We start from the raw sequence: 27,491 nt of genomic DNA on the forward strand, positions 1-27,491 counted from the left end.
TTAATTTCAAAGGATCTTCTAGGTTTTACTCTGAAGAGATTGGGGAAACTTGGTAAAAATGGCCATAGTTCATTATAATCCTGTTTTTTTTTAAATTTAATATTAGAAAAAATATTTTTTTTGCATAGATAAATACAGGATATTAACGAGATATAAAACAATAGAAATTATAGCCTTTCATCACCATAAAGAGACAATGCTCTTGTGTTTGGTGAGGGAATTCTAGTTCAATTATGTACATGTTAGTATTAAAGTAAATAAATTATTTAGAAACAACACAAGATTTAAACAATATTACTTCTAGATGTAAGTAGTGAACGTATTTTGGACTTATAATAGTTTAAGGTAATTTTTTAATTTAAGGTGAAATTCCTGAATGTTTTCGATATTTTTTAAATTTAATGGAAGGTTATTAAAATAAATTATGCCTAGATAAAGATAGGTATTTTGAATGAGCTTAGTGTCTGTCTACTATTTTTATTTTTTTCCCATTCACCGTTTGCTCAGTTGCATTATATAATACGATTAGACTGATGAAAACTTCAACTTGGTAAATATGTCATACTTTTTTATGTTAGCAACTGCTTCTTCATTATATTATTTCCATCTTAGCTTATTAAATATTTGATTATTTCATCAGAATGAAACTTCTAGATTTCACTTTGCTATAATTAGGGAAAACTTATTCTTCGTAAATATGGCCTACCTCATCATTTTTCACTATATTAATTCCCAATTTGTGGATATTTTGACTGCAACAACTTTATTGGGTTTCACTCTACCTCGACTGGGGAAAACGTCCGCTTGGTTAGATAACATACTTCTTCAACACGATCGCTCCCCATGTGCTCATTGCTTCATAGAATTTCTGGGCATCACTCCCTTCCCCACTCTGGGGAAAACCATTACTTGGTAAATACGGCATACTTCCTTCAGGGATATCAATATCATATTCCCACTACCCCCCACAAGACGTTTTGTAAGTTAGAAGGTTTTTCCTTCCTCAGTAATGATTTTTTACCTTTATTTCGCCCCTTTTGAACAAATAAGCATCACATTGGAACTTCTGATGAATTTATCGGTATTTTTTTTGTATAGCAGTCGAAGTTAACGCACTACACAAAAATTATAATATTATGAATTATATTATGTAATTACTCCACATTTAAAAGCTTTCTTATTTAATCACTTGCCACTCTCTACTAATATATTTAACAATACGTTTAGTAATACAAAACGTGCATTTAAAATTCTTTCATTTAAAACATAAACCCACAGAGTCAGAGGGATGTGTCTAATAAATTACCCAGTCGGCCCAGAGTTTGGTGTTAGGTGTTCGAAAACTGCATTTGGAATTCGCCGCGGAATACGTTTGGCTGTCTGCCAGTGGTTCCTGCTATTTGGGAGACTTTACACGGCGAATGCCAAAGCCAAAACCACTCACGGGAACCTATTGCCGTTGCTGCCCCATTTGGAAACTTTTTAAAAACGAGGATTAAAGCCTGCTGTGGGAACGACAGTTAATATTTTGGCAGACGTTGGAATCTTCTACGACTTTATTTGTTTTGCTATTTTTATCAGTGAACATATCGTTTTTAATGGTTAGTGAAAAGGTGATTGCAGTGGAGTTACGTATACAGTAGTGTAAAAGAATCAATATAATTTGGTACATCCGGCTCTCGTACTAACGTTCATTTACACATCTAGAGTTAAATAATTTCGTCAAGTTAATTGCTCTACTATACGAAAAAACTGTACCTATATATCTTGTAATATTGGTGTACTAAATATATCAACAACATCGGAGTATTTGTTTGAATTTTACTAATAATGTTTGTTCTGTATTGTAACTGTCCGGCTAGGAAAATGAAAATATCAAACATAGCAATTCAGGGTTAAAATATTTGAATTAATAATTAAAAAAAACACATTGAATCAGAAATAATTTAACGCTCAGATAGTTTTACTAAATTTAAGGAATAAAGTAGGTAACCGTAATTTAGACTTTCTCTGCGAGACTTATTTTAAAATTTATTATTGGATTCCTTTAATCATTATTAAATTTTCTCTTAATTATTTTTTTACCAATGTCTTTAAATATCTATTTTCTTCCTAACCTGTAACTATAAAAAAGATTCTAAATTAACCTTAACTGGTTTATCTTAAATTCAACTAAAATTTAAAATTTATTCACATGTACAACTAACTGTTTTGTTTCCTAAATAAACTAAAATAAAAATAAAAATAAATTGTGTGAATAACTTCATGTTTTGGAGTCAGAACATTGGGACTTGATCAAACGTCAAACGTTAAAATATACAAAACATCATTAACAAATAACGAAATCAGGATTGGTCCTAAATGTGATCATGGCGGAATGCCACTCGTAACAATGAATTTATATTATTAGATATGCGCTAAATTTGAACAGCCAGTACTCCGTTGATCAAATAACTATTAAACCACGCATTTAGTAATCCATCCAGTCTTGGCTTTCTCTTAACTTCATTTGTACAGTCCTATATAAAAGGTAAGAAAATTTAAAAAATCCAGCAATCCGTATGACTACGAATACAAGCATGACCGCAATGAATCCCATTTAAATACCCGTGTTTTAAACTTGGCGACTTTCCGTCCTAAGAAATAGTTTACACAAAACACTTCATGATCGCCTCCTCGGTCGTGTCTACTACCCTCATCCTCAACTATATTAAATAAATGTTGTATTCTTCCGTGTAGGTGTGACAATCCTTCTCTCGCTCACCGTGTTCCTGAACATGGTGGCGGAGACGATGCCCGCCACTTCTGACGCTGTCCCGCTGCTCGGGACCTACTTTAACTGCATCATGTTTATGGTCGCCTCTTCGGTCGTGTCCACTATCCTCATCCTTAACTATCATCACAGGAATCAGGACACGCACGAGATGAGCGAATGGGTAATTATGGATAATTTATATGTTATAAAAACAAACTCACTAAACTAACCACCACTCCATTTCTCGGTGGAGGTAGGCACAGAGAATAGACCGCCACATAACTATGTCTCGACACACATTTGCTTCATTCACATTCATACATACTTTTTCTCTTATTCTAGCCCTTGAAATAATTCTTCTCAAGTATTTTGTTCACTTGACAATGCAATGTCTTCCTCGGGCGTCTCCACTTCTTCTACCATTCACTTCCGCGTCATATATTCTCATTATACTCCTTCTTCATCCATCTGCTCTACATACCCAAACCATGAAGAAGTCCCTTTCTTAATCCTATCCCTTACGTTTTTATCGGCCTTACATTCATTACGGACCTTCACACTTTTAACACGGTCATACATAGTTTTACCACACATACACCTCCGGGATCTCATTTCAACAGCATTCAGTATACTGTTTGTTTTATTTATTATCAAACCCGCACAAAAGAAACCTTTATGCCGAAGGCGGCTACGATTTTACAACTAACTAACTAACATTGGATGTTTAAGTAATTTCATAAAAAGTGTCTACTGCACGAGTAAACAAATTGTGTAACAAAATCATGAAATATACTTCCGAAATCCTGTCATTAATAAGGAAATGTTGTAAGATAGGCGATCATAAAACATTGGTGCATCTGATTTCAACTTTAGTTTGCATTCCCCATAAGGTTTTTTTATTTTTCTTTATTTTGGTACAATATTTTTTTACATTTCATAGTTATCCAGTAATGTTGGCCTCACTAGGTGGCTTACCCTTACTGAGGTTTACACTGTAACAAATTTTTAAACGATATGGATGTATTTTACAATAATTTGAACTTGGCAAACATCAAACGCCATATGTGCGAACTAATTCTAACTAGTTTATAAATTATATTTATCAACAATTTTAGACATTTAAAAAAAATATTTTCGTTGATTTGGAGGATATTGGCAGATTACCTATTTTTAAGTATTTTTTTTATATTTTATGTTACCTGTATTATGTTAACTCTTGTGCATGTTTATTATTATTTTCAAGATTATTTTTCAAAAATATATGTGCTGCGATGAATGTCACAGCCCTTCGGGCGCTTAAGTAAAAGAAACAAAATAAAAATAAAATCCGTTGCAATAAGAGTACTAGACATTTAGTTTAATTTAACATGAAATCCGTCGCAAAGAAAAAGTAAGATGAGAGACGGTTTGATGACTTCAAAAGACAGGAAGGTCTGAAATGACAGGCTCTTACCCTTAACACAAGTCACTGGAAGGATAAATTTGTATTGGATTTTAAAATTAAATTTTCAGCATGAGCATAAAAACTTCCATACGATTAACATCACTTTACACTATTCCGTCAGGGATCCAGTCTAAAAGAAATAGTGGTAGCAGACCCTTTGATTGTCATAGAATGGTCAATAATTTTTGGATCTTTTGAGGTATACTTTTACATTTTCTGATATGAAACATAAAAATACCGCATATGGTACACGCAATTGCTTCGTATGAAATTTTATAGCATAGTAATGATCAGCAGAATCCATTTCTAGCCAAAAAAATACACTTGAAAATTCAAGTCTCTATGTCTATGAAAGGCGATTTTCAGCTCACTGTGCGTCGCGGTGCTGGAGACCGTATCAGTTATCTCGTCCGATTTTGGTGGATGAGTTGCGAATAGAAGGTACTCCATTGGGAGATCGCAACTGTGTTCGCTTTTCACAGGATAATGAAGAAGATTTCTTGTAAGCGTAAGGGCTTAGCGTTACTGGTGTATCCACAGACATAGGAATTAATAGACGAGAAGATAATGGCGAGGGGTAAAATCAACTGTTGAAGAACGTAGGGAGTGAAGCTGACTGTGATTCGTCAATAAATCAATCTGACAGTAAATAGGCATCTCGCATTATAATATCACCATTTACTTCTTAAAAGTAAAATCTGCTTTTGAATGAATAGACATTTTTACATGGGAGCGCAAATTACTCGCCACGTTATGAACAAATTTGCGAAGTCCAAATTCGGCAAAAAAATTCGGTTCTATTTTCAGAGTCGAATATTTCGTTTAAGTATTTAGTTAAGACACTTTTATAAATGTTCATAATTTATCTCCCAGCAACCAACCAGCTTTGTGTTTCGCGTCCAGACGTTTCTCGATGTGATAGTAACAACTGATTCATATTATACGATGTGAATATGCTTAAAATAATGCTTATATATGGAATGTAATACGACAATTGGGTTTATTCTCTTTTTCACATCTATTTTTACAAGTTTTCATATCACAAGTCAACATTTTGCCGTGTTATTTCGTAAAATGAACCGATGATGCCTCGACCATAGTTCGCACAAGAATGATGACGTCACGTTTTCAAATTTCACTTGAGGCCATACGCGAGCACAGCCGGCTCCAATGGAACCGGTATGGGGAGTGGGGATAATACGCTTTTAATCACTTAGGGCAGGTCTACTAATATTCATATGTCTATGGGTGTATCTTACCATTTCCAATTCCCGTTGCAGATCCGCGTTGTGTTCCTGTACTGGCTGCCGTGCATCCTGCGGATGAGCCGGCCGGGCGGGCTGCCCGTGGAGGGCGCGCCCAAGCCGACCCCGGCGCCCGACGCGGAGCTGCGCGAGCGCTCCTCCAAGTCGCTGCTGGCCAACGTGCTGGACATTGACGACGACTTCCGCAACAACCACCGCGCACCCTACTACCGCTCGCTCTATAGGTAACAAACACTATACATAATCAAAGAAGATTCATTCCAATTCTATTTTTAATATCATTTTTACTTACTTTTTGCTATATATTAATTATAAACGCCATGGTAGGTTTTTATATAATTTTACTTCGTGACACATATACAATAAGAGTTTAAATGATGCTCCTAAATAATAATATTATGTTTTACAAAATTATTTTGCAATCCCTTATAAATATGTCCATATTTTGGAAACATTACAATATTTCCAGTTTAATGCACTTTTGAAACGTGAAACAATGTAAATTAAAATATATTTAAATGACATACATAAAACAATTAAAAGTGTGTATGGCAGAAATGTAAGTATAGTATATACGAAAGATTTTAAGTTCCTACTATATTTGCTGTTTAAAAGCAGCCTCACGGATGCTAAATAAATCGATATCCCAATTGATTCAGTTTAACGGCAAGGCACATTACCGGCATGACCATTGGCATCTTAGTCTTGCAGGCTGGGAGATAAAGCAGTCTATGGGTCGGAAACGGAGGTAAACATCGGGAACATAGTAATGAATGGTCTCCATGATAGCCCATGGTAGAGTTTTTATACCATATACGAATCAGTTTGAAGAAATGTGTAGTAATGTGCGCATCCCTTCTGACCCATAGATGGTTCATTCCGAGCATACCCAAGAGAAAGTCATATAGAGATGGGCCACGAACCATTAGTACGAAACCTCACCCACAAAAGTTTCGCCAACATCGTTCACCCATATTAGTGAAAATTGTATACATTCACAGCAGCGTCCCACCTACACACCAAACGCATAACTTAACATTATCAAACAACACTAACATAGACATAAGAGTTCCGCTATTACCTACTTTTGCGGACAAAATGTCCAGCAAACCTCTTATTGCTCCAATATCCTTTTCTTCATACTTTGAACTATGCCTTTGGGAAGTCCCAGGAATTTACGACTTCCGCAACAACCTCAACACCTGCCACAACTCGCTCTTAAGGTACCTACTACTAACTCAACACCACAGACTGACAAAGACAACAATGCTCAGAATCATAGACAAAAGAAACGCAGGGAGATATGGCATGAAAGCCAATCGACTGTCGCCAAGCTACGACCAAACTACACGGACTATCAAAGCTATGTGTTTGTTAATTCGTGTCGCTGCTGTGCGTAGATGAGATTTGCGATTTGAACGATGTCATCAATATTTTTGTGTGTGCGGTCTTATACTAATAGTGGTTTATGACCTGTCTCCATTTTTTTTATGTTATGTGGTCAGGACGTTCCTTCGTAGCTCTGATTACCTATGATTTTACACTTATTACCTATTCTAGCAATATTGTATATTCGGCAACTACTTTTTGCTCAAATAGCTTTTATCCTTATTTTGATGGAAGCCTCTGAGAAGTCTCACGAATTTATATATGACTTCCGCCGTAACCACCACAAACCTACTCTCGCTTGCTCTACAGAAAATACTAACATAGCACACTGACGAAGACTTGGTCCTTCGAAGACTTGTCGTGTTTAACTAGTTTGGATGATTAAGTGTATAGTACACTCCTTTTTGCTCAAATGTATGTTACTCCGTTTCTCTATTTTAGGAGAATCTTCTAGCCCTAGGAATATATGACCTCCGCAACAGTTACCACATACCCTACATCCAACACATACCCTAACACTATCAAACCACACTGACAGAGGCTTGATCAGAACCATCCTACACTTGGTATTATCTGGTGAAATAAATGTGTATTCAGTACTAAAAATACTACAGTACCTACATATGAGTAAAACCCTTATTGCCCTAGCCCTTTTTTTCTATATTTTGGTAAAGTTCCTTTAGTCTCATAAACCTAAGAACACGGAACTTTTAGGCAGAATGGTATCAAAAAAAATGTAAACGGTCAAAATACATACATTACATTTAGCAGAAGACACCTTTTATGTGGAGCATTCTTTTAAAATAGAGACAAATACAAAATCAATCCGCCATTAATACAGGCGCGTAAAAAATGTTAATTAGATGGTGATTGGACTATCAAAAAATACGTCCACAGTTAAATTTCTAAGACTTCAAAGGAAGATTGATGACTTCAAGGTAAAAATCTGGTGATTTTTACCTTGGAAGTAGTGGAGATAACCCATTTTACAGATCCTGAAGAAATATACGTGATCAACACCACAATGAGTTTTATAATATTTATAATAGTTTAGGATACATCGGTAAAGCCTCCTGAACCATAATCTGATGTCGTTAAATACTGCACAGAGAGAACACTCCTGAAACGTCAGAAAACGATCCTGTAAGCAACGACATCTTTATCTGGAGCTAGATATTTCTTAATACAATAAAGAAGTACCTATTTATTCCAATTTGCTTAGTGAGGGTTTCTCACAAGAACAATCAGTTTTGACATGCCATGTCATATTGTTGATGTGATATTTTGTTCCAGGGCGGGAGAGGAAAGCGCAGCGGCCCGCCCGCCCGACCCGCCAGCGCCCCCTTGCTTGGGGGCGGACTACGAACTGGCGCTCATTCTCAAGGAGCTTAGGTACATCACAGATCAGGTAAGCAAAGCTCCCCCCGCCTAGGATCCCACCACCAGCCCAAGATCCCGACCACCAAGGATTCTGACACCAGACTTTCAGGTTGGATGTAGTGCATGATGCATGATATTTAGATTGATTAAAGGCCCCACCAACTGAAGTCTTCCTGTGTTACAGCTCCGGAAGGAAGATGAGGGGGCTGACGTGTCGCGCGACTGGAAGTTCGCTGCCATGGTGGTCGACAGGCTGTGCCTTTACATCTTTACTCTGTTCACGATCGGGGCTACGCTCGCCGTGCTGCTCTCCGCACCACACATCATCTGATCATGAGGTCACAGATCACCCGATAGCCAGTGTAAGGCCGCCATGTACAGCAGTGCTCGTGTGTTACAGCTCCGGAAGGAGGATGAAGGCGCGGACGTGTCCCGCGACTGGAAGTTTGCCGCCATGGTGGTGGATAGACTGTGCCTTATTATCTTTACCCTGTTCACCATTGGGGCTACCCTCGCGGTTCTGCTCTCCGCGCCCTACATCATGGCCTCCTAGCGGCGCCGGCCCCGCTGCTCGTTGCTCCATCGGCATCCATTCTGTCGACTCATTGTTACCCACGTTATCTACTAACAATGTATCCAACATGATAATACATTAATGCCGAACTTCACTGTTGATTATATTTAGAGACGAGAGACGCTAGGGGCGGGGTGGGCGGTGCGGGCCGGTTCCACCGAACCCTACCCTCCCTCCCCGCCCGCCGTTATATGTACATACATACATATAAAATAAAGATTCTGTGATAAACCGGTTAATTGTTAAGTTATGATTTGCAAACTATAAGAACATAATTATAATAAATATTTTAAAAGTATATCACCTGGAAACCTTAACGTTTCGCGCGAACGTTAGGCAATAAACTACCTTAATAAGTTAGACTTAAGACGAAGGTTAGTGTCGAGGGAGGCCGGTGCGGGCGGGTGGGGGTCCGGAAGTTGCCCCCTCCCGGACACTCCGAACTCCTCCCAGTCGTTAAGTTTAATGTGACCCTTTATAGTTTGTTTACGATCGTCAAATGTTTAGAATCTCACTTTTATATTGTAATACCTATACGTCGGTTTACCTACGGTGGCGACGAGACAGTGAGACAACCTCTAGGTTATATTTAAATAATACTGTCCCTAATACATTATCATTCTTGGCCGCGGTACGTAACTTGAGAGGAGTTTTTACTACCAGTCGTTGCGGGGGATGGCATGGCGGGAAGGGGGAGGGTGCTCCAAGGGCCAGGTGGGAACCGGAAGTTGCCCCACCAGGTCCCGAGCCCCCTTGCCCCCTCCCCATCATGTCTAATAGTATGATCAGTTGTTATTTATATAAATTCTACTACTCTTCACTAATGTTGACAATCCATTTGAGATGGTAAATGACAGCAAAATTTTACGTATTTTCAGCAATCGCTAAAATATGAGAGATTTCATTTCCATGTTTGAAGACTTTGACTTTTTAATTTGCGACGGGCCACCAAATCCTATGCTTTCTTCTCAGTACTATACATTGACAATTGACACTGACATAAGAAAAAACAAAAGTAGATCATAAATCAACCAATACATACTGCCAAAGCTTACATTATTAAACATAACCCTCGAAGAAAATGTAGAACGTTTGGTGGTTATACAAAATAATAACTTTAACGTTTGCAAATTTAAAAAAAATCAGCAATACTTACTTATTAACAATTAAATAATGTGTACAGTTTATTAAATTTTTAAAATATGTTGTTAACATTCTTAATTTAAAATTAATCAATTTTCATAAAGAAAAAATATATACGTACCCTTACCAGTATAAAATATCCCTTACATGTCACGTACTGAGTGTATTAAAGTTTTATCTTTACCCCTACGTGTGAAATTATTTTACAAAATTGGCTCTTCCATATGTGTTGTTCAAATCTATTTACAATATTATTAGAGTTACCTATTACTTATTTATCATTACGTCAATTTCGAACCGAATATATTCAAAAACTTGAATGTTTTGGGATGAATTCCAAAACTTCAATGTCGTTGGAAAACATAATAAAAGCACTAAATCAAAAATCCCACATTTAGTACAACAGGGAATTTTTATATAATATGTGGGGAGATTTAATTTTTGTCAGTAACACTAACGTGCTTTTGTGATTATATCAAGGTATTTAGATAAAATTCTGTATAAAGTTTAAGCCAAAATTAAAAACCGTAATCAATATTTGATGATCGAAGTAACCAAAGAAAACTATTAGAAACCAATTAATGACATTGTAATGGATGAAAATCATTCGCATATTGTGTTCAAGGCATCTCCTTTATCTTGTTAACTGCCTAACAAATAATTCCTGTATACGTGTTAAACTTCAAATGGAGTCATTTAAATTGCAAATAACATAAAAATGACTAAAATTTTAATGACCACATTTTTTTCTTGTCACAAACCTAACTATCAAAAACTTCTAAAATCAATCGAAAAATACAAGTAAAAATATTCGAATTAAAAGTGAAATAAACATTATTTACAATTTAAAGCATTACCTAATTCATACATTCGAGTAAATGTTTATATATGTTGTTCGTTTACAGAATCGATTTATCTTATAAAACAATAAATAAGTGCCAAGTTTATACATATATTAACATATAGAATTTAAACCAGAATTGGAAAACACATACTTTCAAATATTATTATATTATCCCATTTAAAAAATATTAAATAATTTCCTTTAATATCCCAGAAATAGATAAGATTAATGCATTTAAATCTCTTTCCCCAATACGTATCATAAAAAATAATGTACTTGACGATTTTTCTTATAAATGTAGTATATCTACTGCATAATGAAGACATCCCTTCATATTCATAACCAATAAATCTATAATTCCCTTAGAAAAAAACTTAAATCCATTAATTTCTTGACAGAATCAAAAATAAAATCTAATACTCCGTTTAACCAAATAAACTATCGTTCATTGACAAGTGTTAATCATCATTTCATTTGTGTCAGTAAAAAAAACTTAAACCGATTTAAACAAAATTTAAAACAATAATATAAAACATGTAAATAATAATACGGTTAAAATTATTTTAAGCAAAAAATGTTGTGATGACTCGAGATGCACATCTCCATGGATTGTACTTTGTTTATTTAAATACATAAAGCGAATATTTATTCCTTGTTTCATTTAACACTCCCCTACAAAAAACCTGAAAAAATGTTTATTTTACACGTCAAACTGATTTTTTTACAACATTTAAAGAAATTCATTACTTGAGATGGTTATTCTTTTCACATCTTAACAATTTATTTTGTGTGTTCCTTACCTTTAATAGATTTTTAAAAATACTGTCTAAATTTGAAGTGAAATGTCTAGCAATTTTTACAAAGTTGAAGCCAAGGAAATACAAAGATTTTGTAAAATGTCTAGAAATTTTATAACTTAATGCCGAAGAAATATAAAAATTAGTTACCCTTGTAATTTTTTCTTTTACTACGTATTTCATTTCAAGTTTTTTGTGCAAATAATTCTACTTTTATTACTCTGCTTCTTTCAAATGTTTAATATAAATATTTATATGTTTCTTTATTCGATACACTTTTTCCACATAAACCATTGGAAAAGGGGTAAAACTGAATTCAATAGTTTAATCATGCTAGCTCCGTAATTCATAGTGGAAGTATTTTGGCGAGCTAGAAATATAAGTTTTTTTTTTATTAATTATTTTTTTAAATGTAATTATTTGTTCTTGAGACAGCTGTTTTTTTCCTTCTAAAGAAAATAAAAATATTTAATTTATTTTTATTATTCTTTTCGAAAGGCAAAACATCTTGGTAACAAATATAAAATAAATCAAGAACGATATAATAAAATGTTTTTCATTTGATATCGAAATATATAAGAAAGGATGTGTTGTTCGTCAAATTGAACACAAATATATCGTTATCTCCAAATAGCTGAAAGATCAATGACAAAAGCATGATGGGTCCAAAAATAATTTAGGTTTAATACGATGATTAGTATCAAAAAGCGATTTCTCATTCCACGAGAGCAAAAATCGCAGGGTCTACAATCTCTCTGCCTCTCTGTCTACATCCGTAGCGCCGTTGAAGCTTTTTCTAAAATCTCCACTGCAATGCCTGAAACGAGCTACAATCGATACTGCTCTGCCTCTATAACCCGTAAAATGGGGTGAGACAGAGATAGAGCGATACCCCACAAGGCAGGTACCACAAACAGGGGAAACAAGAATACTGTGACACAAATACAAACCCCCGCTAGTAAAACTTGAGCACTTAGTAAAGAGGTGAGTATATAATCTATGAAACTCTTTGATACAGCTAATAAAGCGCGCAACCTTTTCACGAATTTACACTTTTACGTTATCCTACTAATGCTCTATTGTGAACCATTCGGTTCCTTTTCTACTCAAAACAGTATTTTAAGCGATCAAATAATTTTCTTTCAAAGGGGCTTTTCTATTTGCATACCTGTAAATAATTTTTTTAAGTAACTGGTTTCATCCTTTTAAGAAAGTGGTTGAGTTTTGTTTTCCAGTTTTCACGATAGTGGGTGGTATTATCGCGGTTTGAGATAACGAAGGGGTAGCAATCAAAACAATACTGGCGAGCACACATTTTTTCTTTTGGAGGAGCTATCCCACTTCATACCTCTAGATAATTTGTTTATTTTACAGGTTTCGAGCTTTTGAGTAGGTGGTTGTATTTTGTTAGCCAGTTTCCACGCTAGTTGGCGTCAGTGTCGCGGTTTGAGATAGCGAAGGGGTGGCATCACTTTTCTTCACCAGTCACCGCCCGGCCGCCATGGCGAGAGCACTACGCTCGTTGCCCGTGCTTATTCTGCACCTCCTCCTCCTACACGGTACGATATAAAAATCATAATTGTTAATAAAGTGGAACACAACTCACCGCTTACTACGTTTGCGCATTTACAACAAGGCACCTCACCTGAATAGTACTGATAAAATATTGCCTTTATCACAATTTGTGTGTAGAGTAATAACAGCATTAAAATGATTTGTAATTAATATTTGTGCATTTTTCTTTCCAATGCTTCAAAGAAAACAAGACTCCAAACTGTTGTTCATTTTCCATCATTTTATAACAATATATTAAAGTATTTCTGACTTACAAATACAACTTCCCTTACAGATAAATTGGGAATTAGTCGATTACGCATTTTCATGTATACTAAATAACAATTTTGCAGTTATATTGAAGTGTTGAAAACGTGCAATATTTTCCGACTTCTCAATATTGAAATCGACTCATCTCTGTGCCACTTTGTATAGAAACATGAAGATGTGATGAACTGTTCCTTTGGCACTGGTAGCCACTCCCACTTTTTAGGCATCGACTCCTCTGATTGGAGCCGCAAAATGCAGTATTAATTACGACCCAAGATGGTAATGTCTGTTGAATTTGCAATTAAAATAGATTCCAAAGTTAAAATAAACGTATCCCAAATGACAGTTAGTTTAACGAGTTAATAAACGTAAATTTTAACTTTAACCTAAAATATTCCTAAAGTGTTTTGTTTTATTACTACGAGTAGTTTTCATGAGAGCAAAGCAAAGATATATTTTTTTAAATCAATGGATTGTGATCTGCTCCTTTCCGTCTGCAAAGTGCCGAAAAATTGTGACATTTTCTGATAATTATGCCTTTCAGTTTTAAAATATTTTCAAGTGTTCACTTCAAATCCGCATTCAATATTATGCGTCAGCAAGACAAAATCTTTTTGTGGTATCAGACAAAACTTATCAATATATGTATTTACTAATTCACTGACTCTAATAATAGAAAACTGTTATTACACAAATGAAAGAATATCTTTGTTTTAAACCACTTTATTACATTTATATACGTCGACCGGTTTCGGTTGAACTCAACCTTCATCAGGACAGCCACAAAGTGTTTGCTTCCTTCGATAATAAGAAAACTGTTATGTTTACTTATCAGTCCAAATAAACAAAGGTATAAGTTTTTGCCATGAAGGTAATTCTATACACAGTATGGCAGTCACACAAAATGTAAGCCTTCATCTGTTTACTGCAAGACCGTTTTCATGTAATGTATACCGTGATATTTAGCGCGATTCTAGAGGATAGACGTCCAGTGGGTTGCTCCAGGCAACTCCAGATGCTGTGCGAGAAGGCCACTGAAGTAGCGCAGGGCCGGGACACACGAATAGGATAAAGGAAGAAGAAGAGATGAGACCGTGATAATAATATGTTTTTGTTTCCAGGGGGGTGGGGATCTGAAGATGAGGAGCGTCTGGTGCGAGATCTGTTCAGGGGATACAACAAACTCATTCGCCCAGTACAAAACATGACACAGAAGGTGGACGTCAGATTCGGACTTGCCTTTGTTCAGCTCATCAACGTGGTAAGAACCCTACATTCTATATCCAATACTATTTAGCATTACAGCGATAAATATTCTTTGTTTTTAACTTCTTGTATGAATACCAGTCGAAATTCCAATACATCTTGGTATAGAAAGATCGTTTTCCGATCTTGATACATTTATACCTACATAGGAGTATAATGGCACCCTCAAACCCGGAACATTATCAGGCATTACGAAAAGGCGAAAAACGGCCATTATTAGTAAATTTTCAATTTTGAAATTCCTCAATTGATACCTCGCTAAAACGATACTTGAAGAATCTCCGAATCAAATCGCAATGAAAATGTTGATGAGAGACTTGCGTGAAACCCTTGTGATGAAAATTTGGTTTTAAGTATGAGGACTATTTCATTTTGTCTCTGAGGTAATCAAGCTGAAACAAAACACAACAAAATTTACAAAATCTTTTTCAACGAGTTTTGTGGTGAATTAGGGATATTTTAATATGTATGTGGGTAACCGGACATAACAAACATAACCGGACATGCAAACTTAACAAACTTTATCTTAATATTAATAAATGCCACATAGTAAGATTTTTCAAAATAACTCAACCTTTTAACTACCAATATAAAATCAATAATGTTCCCCTCACCTCTGTCAGTGAAATTAATGATATTGGCGTTATTTTCGATTAAAAATTTAACTTCCTTTCACACACAAATTCAGTTACCAACAAAAGATTTAAAATGTTTGGTTTCATTCTTCAAAATGGCAGAGACCTCGTAGTCGAGTCGAATATAATTCTTCTATCTGGTCCCCTCACTTCAAAATCCACTCTGACTCCATTCAAAAAGTTCAGCGTAAATTCCTAAGATTCATTAACTATAAACTCGGTCTACCAATTGAAACAATAAACTACAATCACTTGATGAAAGAACTAAACTTATTAAAACTCCTAGATAGAAGACTTGTTTCCGACTTGATTTTTATTTATAAAATTGTTAATGGTATTATAGACAGCCCCGATTTATTAAGTCTAATTACCTTCCACATACATATAAGAACTAGTCGATCCAAAATTCTTTTTAATTGTAACAAAAATATCAGGACTGAGTCATTTAGATACTCGCTTATACCTAGATTGCATGCAGTTGGCAATGTTTTCTCGGGAAGTAGTAGATGTGTTCAACTGCACGGAATATAGTTATAAGAATGCTATAATAACATACCGCAAACATAATAATCAATATCAGGAATGATAATATTCTTCTGCATGGCTCATATACGATATTTTACTAAATCTAAACTATTTACTTCAGATATCTTATAGTGTTAGCTAACATATGTATTATTTTATCAAAAATTATTATTTCTTATCCATAAGTGTCATTGAATCGCTGACAGCCCTGAATTTTTAATGTCAAGTTGCGATGCCTACTCAGCTATTCCAATTACAATTAATTTTGTGGGTAACAATAAACTCACTACTGACTATTATTATAGACACTCACACTTCGACTTATGACAGGTCTTATACAAGCTTAGTATAAATTAGTTCAACTACTGTTACACTGGTATATATTTCTTTAGAATTATGCATTGTCTTACTGCACTTATATTAATAACTGCATCACTTGCAATAGTGTTTTTGTGTATAAATTAATTGTTCTTTAATTTATTGCTATTATTATTCTGTTTACCACTGTACGCTTGTAATTCGATTATTACTGTATTGTAAAAGCCATTTTATGGCGTTTGAATAAATAAATAAATAACAAAATATGATAAAAACGATCGACTGAGCTATGTTATGTTATTGCTATTTGTTTTTGGGGTGTTATGCCGTGTTGCACTAACTCCTTCTTTAGCCAACGTTTCGGACAACATTGCAGTGTCCATCATCAGGGCAGATGTGTTATTTGTGTCCATCATCAGGGCAGATGTGTTATTTTAAATAACACATCTGCCCTGATGATGGACACTGCAATGTTGTCCGAAACGTTGGCTAAAGAAGGAGTTAGCGCAACACGGCATAACACCTCAAAAACAAATAGCAAAAATACTTTTGGCCGTGAAAATCTTAAATCATATATGTTATGTTAGTTTAGGAATTTAAGTTTGTTGTTCATTTGTTCTTTTTCTTCACTGTTATAGTTTTCCATGGAACCATTTTATGATTTAATATTTAATACATGCGATGCATGCATTTTAGTATTTAATACATGCGATGCAAAATTATAGATTTTTTAGTTAATGAAAATAAACATAACAAAAAAATTGCCAAGGCCGAGAATTTACACCACCAACTATTGTAAGAACGGCGATATAAATTCATTTATGTATTGAAAGTGTTTTTTTTATTTTTTACAATGTTACGTATACGCATCTCATCCCAAATTACAACATATTTCTTAAATGATTAAGACCTAAAATCTTTCAACAAAAATATTTCAAAGTTTGAGTACTCTCCTGCGACATTGTGAACTCATTTCTTTTGGAATTATTTTTTAGAATGAAAAGAATCAGATTATGAAGTCAAACGTCTGGCTTCGTCTGGTGTGGAGCGACTACCAACTGCAGTGGGACGAGACAGACTATGGAGGCATTGGTGTGTTGAGACTTCCTCCTGACAAGGTCTGGAAACCGGATATCGTGCTTTTCAACAAGTAAGTGAAACGCAATATAATATCTTTTTTGGATCTATCTTTTTAATAATGTTTTTTTAATTTTATTTTAACACTTCAAACTCCAGAAGGATAATACTAGCCACAACTATCAAAATTATTCCATTACAGCCTCTGAAGGACAGATTCATTATAAATATTTTTTCTTCCTTTAATGCGGAGAAAAGTGATTAACTTGTCATTGGAAATAGAAATAATGATTATTCTTCTCATTTATAATAAAATATTTATTTTTACTTTCTTCCGTCGATAAAATTTATAGTAAAATATTAATTTTTTCTTTATTCCATAATAAAATTTTAAAAAATGTCAAAGCGTTTGATTTCGATTTGGCGAGATGTTTGACAGTGGAAAGTAAAAAAAAAAAGATTTATTTTTTATTGTACCAACGGCATTAAAAGTAAAGTGGCAGTTTTCTTACTAATTCTCTATACAAAAGATTTTTTATTATCGAATTCTATCAAAATTATGGACTTTTCGAGTCAAGTTTTTAAGATAACATTTTTAAATTGATATTAAAATTCTATTTTTTGAAATTTTAAAGTTTATTTAAAACAAATAACCCAATTTTATTTAGTTTCGAAAATGGTATTGTTTTTAGGACAACTTCTAAAATCAGAAATATATTGAACATTGAAAATAACTCACAAGCATTCCGAAATTCCATATAGTTGTTGGGACTTAACTAAATGAACGAAATGATTTTTTCTAGTGCCGATGGAAATTACGAAGTGCGATACAAATCTAACGTACTGATCTATCCCACCGGAGAAGTGCTCTGGGTTCCTCCTGCTATTTATCAGGTCAATAAAATATATTACTTCATTATACTTTTTAAACTTTTGGTACAAATTACCGTCTGCTTTGTGTCAAATCTTATTTTATTACCATTACTCCACATAACGTCCTCAACTGTTGAAATTTTCGTGTCAATTCTTCATTACTTTAATATTATTCAATTATCTTGCAGAGTTCTTGTACCATCGATGTCACCTACTTCCCCTTCGACCAGCAGACCTGCATCATGAAGTTCGGCTCCTGGACCTTCAACGGAGACCAGGTCTCCCTGGCCTTATACAATAACAAGAACTTCGTGGACTTGTCCGATTACTGGAAATCTGGAACGTGGGACATCATCGAGGTTCCAGCCTACCTGAATATCTACGAAGGAAACCACCCCACGGAGACTGATATTACCTTCTATATCATCATCAGGAGGAAGACTCTGTTTTACACTGTCAATTTGATCCTTCCGACTGTTCTCATTTCGTTTCTCTGCGTGTTAGTCTTCTATTTGCCAGCGGAAGCCGGAGAAAAGGTACAATTTATAATCAAATCTTAACAATGTCTTAAGATTCTTTTCGTTTCAAGGGAATAAGTTGGTTATCACTGATTTTTAAATTGTTTTAATCATTGAATCTCGGAACAGCCGATTAAACCATAATATTTCTCAATGCCTAACATCTTCCTCACATAATTAATACAATTGCAAAGTAACATTTCCATCACATATCTATCAAAACAGCTATTAAATATCTATCAACAACGAGACTTACCAAGCGAATGTAGGGCTTCGGGTCAGCAGACCAAAAGTACCCAGTGAGGCCCACTTTATCAGATATTGTTTGAAAATACATAATTTTATCATTGTATCAATAAATTTTTTAAAAAACCTACAATGAAGGCTAAGATCATCATTTGTAGAATTCAGCTCTTAGATAGACAAAAAATAAGTCACGGATTTTTGCTTGTTCTATATTTTTCAATGTTCAATAGAAATTCGAAATAATGACGGTAGTGCGGTACAAAATTTGCTGAAAAGTTATGTTTATTTTCCAGGTAACATTGGGTATCAGTATTTTGCTGTCACTGGTTGTGTTCCTCTTGCTGGTGTCAAAGATTCTTCCTCCAACCTCGTTGGTGTTGCCCCTCATTGCCAAGTACCTCCTCTTCACCTTCATCATGAACACCGTCAGTATCCTGGTCACCGTCATCATCATCAATTGGAACTTTAGGGGTCCCAGGACTCACAGGTAAAAGCCAAAATCTATTAAGTTCAAACCTTAAACAAAATTCGATTTAATTTCAACTGTCCACTCAGATTTTGAAATATATTTTCCAAACATGATTCTATTTAGAAAATAGAATCATGTTTGAAAAATATATTTCAAAATCTGATAAGTTCAAACCTTAAACAAAATTCGGATTAATTTCAACAGTCAATACTTTCAACAAGATTTTGAAATATATTTTCCAAACATGATTCTACGGGGATTTCCAATAAGAGGTGTTATTTTGATATTCAATCGTAAAAGATCAATGGTTTCGTTGCTTGTGTGGCACGTAGCGCCGTCTTGTTGAAATTAAACGTTGTCCAGATCAATACCATCAAATTCCGGTCATAAAAAATCATTAATCATCTCTCGATAGCGCAATCCATTCACCGTAACTGTTGCTCCAGCCTCATTTTCGAAAAAGTAAGGTCCAATGACTCCGCCGGACCATAAACCGCACCAAACAGTCACACTTTGAGGATAAAGAGGCTTTTTAACAATAACTCTTGGGTTTTCAGAGCCCCAAATGCGACAATTTTGCTTGTTGACGAAGCCACCGAGGTGGAAATGGGCCTCATCACTCAAGATAATTTGCATTTGATTCACTCAAGTGAATTTTAATAATTTTAATGCGTTGTTGAAGCGTGTATCGCTCCATTTTTATTAATGGCGTAGTTTCTACTTGTCAAATGTTAAAAATGACAGCTTCAAAAGTAACATCTACCGAAATAGCGGGGTATTCAAAATAACACCTCTTATTGGAAAACCCTGTATTTAGAAAATAGTAAGCAGGTAAAAAAAATCTTATGAGAATGGTCTACTATACTATACTTCTATTTTCATCAAGGTCGAAACTAGACCTTAAGAGGCCCTTTGTACTTACAGACTGGTGTAATTGGTACATGTATATATGCAATTCAGAATATGAACCGTGAAACAACATTATATTTTTTCTCAACTTGGAAGGCGGGTTTGGGTACCGCCGCTCCGGCAACATTTTATTCGATAACACCTCCGCCGTAGGTCACCCCTAATGATTCGTTACGTTTGGTGAATTAGTAGGGGTGCCCGGGTTCATCGGTGAGGTGTGTTCAACACTTGCATGGCGTGCCGGAACGGGATAGGTTTGGGGAGACCCCTAAACCTCTGCAACTGGTCTCTCTTGACCCATCGCCTTGCGCCGCAACGGGAGGGATAGATCATTCGTCCGTCACTCCTGGATATACTAACCCCTAGATTCCTACACACCCTTCATACCTTTTTACTTCTCAGAACTTCCTCTCCTTCCTTTCCTTAAAAAGACCCTCCACAAAGCATCCACAGGGTTAATGAAAAAAAAATTGAAAAGAATCAAAAACTACCCTAGTTTTGTTGAGGTTTTAGTTATGTCTTCCCTTTCAATTCATAATTGAACCCCTATTATTTGAATTTGATTACTCAGTTTTTGATTTATTGTTTGATTACCTATTTTTTATGAAATCATGACTCGTTGTACTAATCGCATTTTTGTGGTTTGCAGGATGCCGCTGTGGATCCGCAGCGTGTTCCTGCACTACCTGCCGGCCATCCTGTTCATGAAGCGACCACGCAAGACCCGCCTGCGCTGGATGATGGAGATGCCAGGCATGGGCATGCCGCCTCATCCATCATATGGCTCCCCCACCGAGATCCCCAAGCACATAAGGTATTCATGTAATCACTATTATTGTGCAGGGATTGTTTTCCCCACAGATATGAGATATAAGGTTTTTCCCCTTGCAGCAGCCAAAGCCCTATTGCTGTAACCAGGTCTACTTAGGTTTGGAAAGACACCAGCAAATTTACGTCTAATGACTGAGCGTATTTTTCGTAAAATTTAAAAGAAAACCTATCAATTCATTCGAAAAGGGCCTGCAATCCTGTTTTATAATATTTAAAGGGATTATTAATAGATTATAAATACGCATTTTTATCCGTGGGGCTCACTAAAGATTCTTTTTTCAAATGTGGAATTGTCGTGTTTATTTGAACTTATTCTTCTGATTATAAATACGCATTTTTATCCGTGGAGCTCACTAAAGATTCTTTTTTCAAATGTGGAATTGTCGTGTTTATTCGAACTTATTCTTCTGATTATAAATACGCATTTTTATCCGTGGAGCTCACTAAAGATTCTTTTTTCAAATGTGGAATTGTCGTGTTTATTCGAACTTATTCTTATTATTATAAATACGCATTTTTATCCGTGGAGCTCACTAAAGATTCTTTTTTCAAATGTGGAATTGTCGTGTTTATTCGAACTTATTCTTCTGATTATAAATACGTATTTTTATCCGTGGAGCTCACTAAATATTCTTTTTTCAAATGTGGAATTGTCGTGTTTATTCGAACTTATTCTTCTGATAATAAATACGCATTTTTATCCGTGGAGCTCACTAAATATTCTTTTTTCAAATGTGAAATTGTCGTGTTTATTCGAACTTATTCTTATCCGAATTTCTTCTATATTATGTAGGTCATTGACATAGTGACATTTCTTTGGAAAAATGTATAATTCTTTACTTGATTTTTAACATAAAATGCAAGTTTCGTGTTTAAATAGAAGGTATTTAATTACCTATTCACAAATCTTATCTTATGACCCTATTCCTCTAATATCTATGCCTTCGTTGTCAGTTTCTGGGTCATATAGCAGCGTTTTCTGACCCACTTTGGAATAATTTGTTAGGATTTTTGAACGCTCAACACGAAATATTTAGGATGTAGGTAGCTCATTCGTAAAAATCATCCGTTTGACTACCTTTAAAAAGTCGAATAACGCTGCCATAAAAGGCGAAGGCTTCTCTAATTTTGTATTATTTGCAAGTTTGTACATGATGTATATATAAATCTTAACTGGATGAATACCAAATACTACTTACTTTCAAAGTTAACTCTTCTTAAAAAAATCCAACTCTACACTGTTACCCTACATTCTATTTATTGTCTGCCCATACTCACAATAGCAAAATGGAAGTGATGGAGTTGTCCGACATGCACCACCCCAACTGCAAAGTGAACCGCAAGGTGAACTCCTCCGACCTGGCGGGGGCCCTAGGAGCCGAGGGCTGTCGCCGCGAGTCCGAAAGCTCCGACTCGTTGCTGCTGTCCCCGGAAGCCGCAAAGGCTACCGAGGCGGTGGAGTTCATCGCAGAGCATCTCAGGAACGAGGATCTTTACATTCAGGTAAATAATCACATTTTTAAGTAAATACCCATGTACAATGTTTAGAAACATGGATAGGGGTGAAAAATTACAAAACTCTAACATTTTTAAAGAGCAATCGTAAGATCAGAATTGGATACGTAAAATCACCTAACTAATAACCTAGATAGATAACATAGTCATTTGGTTCCATGATAAAAGAGAACATTTATGAAAATTGAAGAAAAGATAAGAAGAAAAAACAAACCTAAGCTAATCTAAATATTTTATAAAGTTCTGTTTTGTCACTGTTCGTATGTTTTCCGGTTGCCCAGCATTAGCTATGCCGTTGTACGAACCCAACCACGTTAAATGGGGGTACATACATTTTTCGTGAGTTAAATATTCCTCTATTCCTAATAGCACTAAGTGCCCTTTTCACTAAAAGCTTTTTTCGATTTTTCGATAATAGCTATTTAGTTTCGTATAATTTTTATATTAAACCACAGGAGCCATTCAAAATTCACTTACTAAAGCATGAGATTGTTCGTCGTATACAGATAAACCGCATGAAGTATACAGATTTCATGCGGTTTTACACGAAAACAAATACGTTTAACAAATCGTAATTACGGAAGCTTTTTCAACAACCTAAGTTTATATTTACTCCTCTGAACATTAAATCGATATTAATAGTAGGTACTCCTCTGAACATTAAATCGATATTAATAGTAGGTACGTGATTTGTAAATTATTATGGGTAGATGTTGAGGTCTGTGAAAAGGTTCGGTTGTGTGAGATAAACTTTGAAAATTAAAAAAAGCTTTACCTACATATATCGTATAAGTAATATAATATTTTAAGCCAAAGGGGAACAATATTTGCACAATTGTGCAAAAATTAATTATGTATTATTAAGTTTCGGTACCACGCGCTTGTTTGGTAATAAGGTTTCTAACTATGTATTTTAACTTTTCGAGGTCATTTTATTGAAATCTGGTAAACATTATAGACTCGAGAGGACTGGAAGTACGTTGCCATGGTGATCGATCGTCTCCAACTCTACATCTTCTTCGTGGTCACAACTGCCGGGACTGTAGGCATCTTGATGGACGCTCCGCACATCTTCGAGTATGTGGATCAAGATAGAATTATCGAAATATACAGGGGAAAGTAGACATTTACAACTATACTATTTTCAGTACTCGAACTCGAACTACCAACCAGAACGCTTTCTGAAAGACATATAACTTAATTTTCAATTAAAGTTGATGGAAGCTCTTGACATGGGTGATAAACAGCAAAAAGTTTTGTAATTATTAATAAAGCATAGAAAGAGTAAAGGTCCCAAAAGGCTACCTTGCGGTACTCCGCTTACACAGCTGGTTTTTCATTTTCATTTCATAGCTTGCATTGAAATTTCTACTGTTTTGTATAACCCTACCGGAGCTGTATGGGTTATACATATTTATTACCAGAATAGCGTTCCGGTTCGTTTGACATGAATCCGGGTGCTGATTTGTTTACAATATACTCTCTCGAGCACAATAATAAAATAACCGAAACACATTCATTAGAACTTCATTACCTTTTACACTTATTCAACAAAAATGTTAATTAAATTTAATAATAGCCTTTTATATTAGTACAATATACCTACACCAATCATTGTTCTGATATCTTCCTATTCATAGTGATAGAATATTATGAGAAAATTTGGTATTGGTTTGTAAGCAGACAAAAAAACTATCCAACTTGACAGGAGGTTGTATTATAAAAGGGTCAAAATTGCCCTAAAATCAGTATGTTTCGACTTACACTTGCTTAGACGCCCTCGTTATTTTGTTCAGACAGCTTTAAAAAGGGTTTTTATACCAGAATACAAATATTTCCAGCATGTATTTATCAAAGCCGTACAAAAGTGCAATCCGATTAATATTTTTATTTACTTTTTATTTTCTTGTAGGAATTCTATTTTATATTGAAAAACCTTGTATCCGAAGAATGTAGGTATATAACGTTTGCAAAGGGTTTTCATAGTTATAATGTATTATGCTTATAGATATAACACAACCTTACAAATAAAAATTTTACTTTCGAGTAATATTATCAAAAATGGTAAAGTAAACATAGGGAAAAACCAATGTTCAGAGTAACAGAAATACGAAAAAGCCAAATATGTATTAAAAAGGCTGTTGAAAATTATTCAATGTTTTGGATAGATTAAATTTGTAAGTGCCAAAGTAAAAAAAATATAATTAAAAATTTTATCGAGATAAAAAGCTGCATTCAGAACGCGATCACCTTTGTTTTAATAAGTTTCAATTGATTTATTTAAGTATTTAATAATGTCATTGATAGTTACGCTATACAGATTTTATATTTTTGTATGGTTACTGTAAAAAGAATCATTAAAATGTCATAAATATTGTATGAAATGCTTATTTGATCTTCCACAATAGATGAGTAATGTAATAAAAATATAATTTGTAGATTTATTGAATGAACGCTTGAATTTAAAACAAATTAATTGTGTACTCAGCTATGCTAACTTGTTATTTCTATGTTAAACATCTTTCAAATTAAACATTACTGTCTTCAGGGGTGGGCCGGGATGGAAATCAGACCTTTGTCCATTTATGGGGGAATGGGACGTTTCTACGCCGCCGGTTCTTCGCCGCCAGTTCATCGCCGCCGTTTCTACGCCGGGACGGTTCTGCACTGGCCGTTTCTACGCCAGCCGATTCTACGCCGCATTCAAATTAAATTAACAATTGCAATTAAACTTTATTGTTTAAACACATACCTACATACGGTCATAGTAAATAAAGTAGACAATACAAAAATTATCGAATCATTTAAAAAGTAGCATTAGCATTTATTTTAATTTAAAAGAAAAGAAATTTTGTACATGCAAGTTACAATCGCCGGGATTATCGTAATGACCCATTGACAAAGCAGGTAAGCATGACAAAGCAGATAATCAGATGTTTTAATCCGGGTTATCTTAATGATGTTATGGTTAGGTTAGGTTTTAACAATAAAGTTTAATTGTAATTGTTAATTTTATTTGAATGCGGCATAGAATCGGCTGGCGTAGAAGCGGCCAGTGCAGAACCGTCCCGGCGTAGAAACGGCGGCGATGAACTGGCGGCGAAGAACCGGCGGCGTAGAAACGTCCTAGACCCCATTTATGGGCACTATTTTATAACCTTTTCAATATAAATCTCAGAAAGTGGAATATAAATTATTATGCTTTACATATAATTTGCTGTGCTTCAGCTATTAACATATCTTAAATTACATTATTATTTTTACGTAATGAATCAGATTTACTGATTTCTTACATTAAATTAGTTAACTGATGGGATGACATTACACATTTCATGTATTCAATTGGAAAGATGCAGTAGCCCAGCCTATCGACCTTGTCCGTCCCTGATTATACTGGTTAAAATAATTACCATCCTATGTCTTGAACCAGTTGAACAGCTTAAAATATAGGTATTGATTGCTTTTTAATCCAATTAAAATCCCCACAACTTAAATTCATCGTTTTACAAGTTGATAATTTAGTGAAATTAGCCAAAAAGCTCAAAAATTTATAGTTGAAATACTAATATGTCGTGGCAAAATATAAATAATGTGTTCTCGAGAAAAAAATTATAGCCACTTAAAAAGTTTTTTTCTGCCAAATTTTAATGTAATGTTGGTCAATCAAACCACAAGACTTTATAAAATATCTTCCCTTTACGTATTGATAATTTTAATCTTCCTTGAAATCTATGCTCATACTAATATTATTTAGATTTATAAATTGTAGGTAAGTAGCCAAAATATAGTTATTGACGTGTATCATTTTTAGTGCACATATATTATTGGGTTAAAAACTTTAGCTTTTCAAAAGAAATCAAAACGTATTAATTATTTTTAAATTTCTAAATAAAATACGTTCATTACGCTAAACAATGCGTTTGAAGTTGATATAACATTATTAAAAAGTTCAATTACAAAATTAAAATTAAAACAACTTTGGGAAAATTGTAACAAATTTTCACTGCCGAAGACGAGGGTCCATCCGGTGACTGGTGATTTTATATGGGATCTATCAATGTATTTGAACATCTTTTAAGGAGATTTATGTTGTAAAATATGTTAGTTTCAACTATGTCATGGTTTATGTCATTGATGCATTATTTGTTTTACAATGTTTTTAATGTATGGAAGTGTAATATTAACTAGTTAATCAAAAATTAGGTAAATAAATTTATATGAAAATATGAAGAGAAAAATGAAGTCTTTTATTTGTCCTGGATACCCGTGTGCCATAGAATCATGGTTCATGGGTATCTTGATGTTTATTATCTATATGTTAATATCAAAACATCGGGTACCTAGGTAGGTTATACATTTACATCTGATATGTAAATGAAAATGTGGTATTGATTTTATAATGGAAAATAGACCATAATAACTTAGTTAAAAAAGGATTTTTTTACATTAACTCCACACACGAGGCCCTGAGGAAATTTTGTTCAGGATGTTAAGGATGCTGCGTGTAGGGTCTTTTTGAAGAGAGGGAGGAGTGAACATGGGTCTTGAAGATGCCCATGTTGTAGGAGGGAGGACACGGATGCCTGAAAATTGCTCCACAGCCGAGCTGTTGAACTCAAGAACGATTCGTAGAAGCGTTCTCTCGTTCTGTTCTCATGTGACAAATGTCAACCGTGTACAAATGTTGTTGATTATACACCGGTGCCGATGGGATCAATGACGCTTGTTCCTCAGAGCATCTTCCATTATAATACCGCTAGAACAAGGACAGCATACCTACCTGACGCCTGTGCTCTACATATTGTAATCCGCCTGTTAAGATAGGAGAATCTATCAAACGGACCGTCCGTTTCTGCGCAGAGTCGAGGGTTTTTATATGTATTTTGGGGCTCCG

General features: G+C 34.8%; 2 protein-coding genes across 3 annotated transcripts in view; both read left to right on the top strand.

The window, feature by feature from the left end:
• The window catches only part of nAChRalpha7 (nicotinic Acetylcholine Receptor alpha7), a 36,139-nt gene extending 25,008 nt beyond the window's left edge, over positions 1-11,131 (top strand). Inside the window, exons 8-11 of one of the 2 annotated variants that reach the window (XM_089649691.1) lie at positions 2,740-2,936; positions 5,480-5,688; positions 8,147-8,261; positions 8,634-11,131. In XM_089649691.1, coding sequence (XP_089505817.1) covers positions 2,740-2,936; positions 5,480-5,688; positions 8,147-8,261; positions 8,634-8,786 — 674 coding nt within the window. In that variant the 3' untranslated portion in view covers positions 8,787-11,131. Of the gene's footprint in view, positions 1-2,739; positions 2,937-5,479; positions 5,689-8,146; positions 8,262-8,417 lie in introns of both variants that reach the window. The other variant, XM_089649699.1, reaches the window with a different exon arrangement.
• A 1,956-nt stretch (positions 11,132-13,087) lies between these two features.
• On the top strand, positions 13,088-25,197 carry nAChRbeta1 (nicotinic acetylcholine receptor beta1). Its single transcript, XM_089649714.1, has 9 exons — positions 13,088-13,150; positions 14,537-14,676; positions 17,155-17,309; positions 18,040-18,130; positions 18,298-18,645; positions 19,167-19,360; positions 20,901-21,065; positions 22,366-22,585; positions 23,556-25,197. The coding sequence occupies exons 1-9, from the start codon at positions 13,093-13,095 to the stop codon at positions 23,718-23,720; spliced, it is 1,536 nt and encodes a 511-aa protein (XP_089505840.1). The 5' UTR covers positions 13,088-13,092; the 3' UTR covers positions 23,721-25,197.
• Positions 25,198-27,491: the final 2,294 nt, after the last annotated feature.

The sequence above is a fragment of the Hesperophylax consimilis genome, chromosome 3, assembly GCF_061612785.1.
Source record: "Hesperophylax consimilis isolate HC1 chromosome 3, BYU_Hcon_1.0, whole genome shotgun sequence".
NCBI classification, from domain to species: Eukaryota; Metazoa; Arthropoda; class Insecta; order Trichoptera; family Limnephilidae; genus Hesperophylax; species Hesperophylax consimilis.

Excerpts from the sequence above, each read along its gene's own strand:
- nAChRbeta1 (XM_089649714.1), top strand. The coding sequence starts at position 13,093 with ATGGCGAGAGCACTACGCTCGTTGCCCGTGCTTATTCTGCACCTCCTC. Across the intron at positions 14,677-17,154 it reads TTGTTCAGCTCATCAACGTG|AATGAAAAGAATCAGATTAT; the intron begins GTAAGAACCCTA and ends ATTATTTTTTAG. Across the intron at positions 19,361-20,900 it reads AGGGGTCCCAGGACTCACAG|GATGCCGCTGTGGATCCGCA; the intron begins GTAAAAGCCAAA and ends TGTGGTTTGCAG.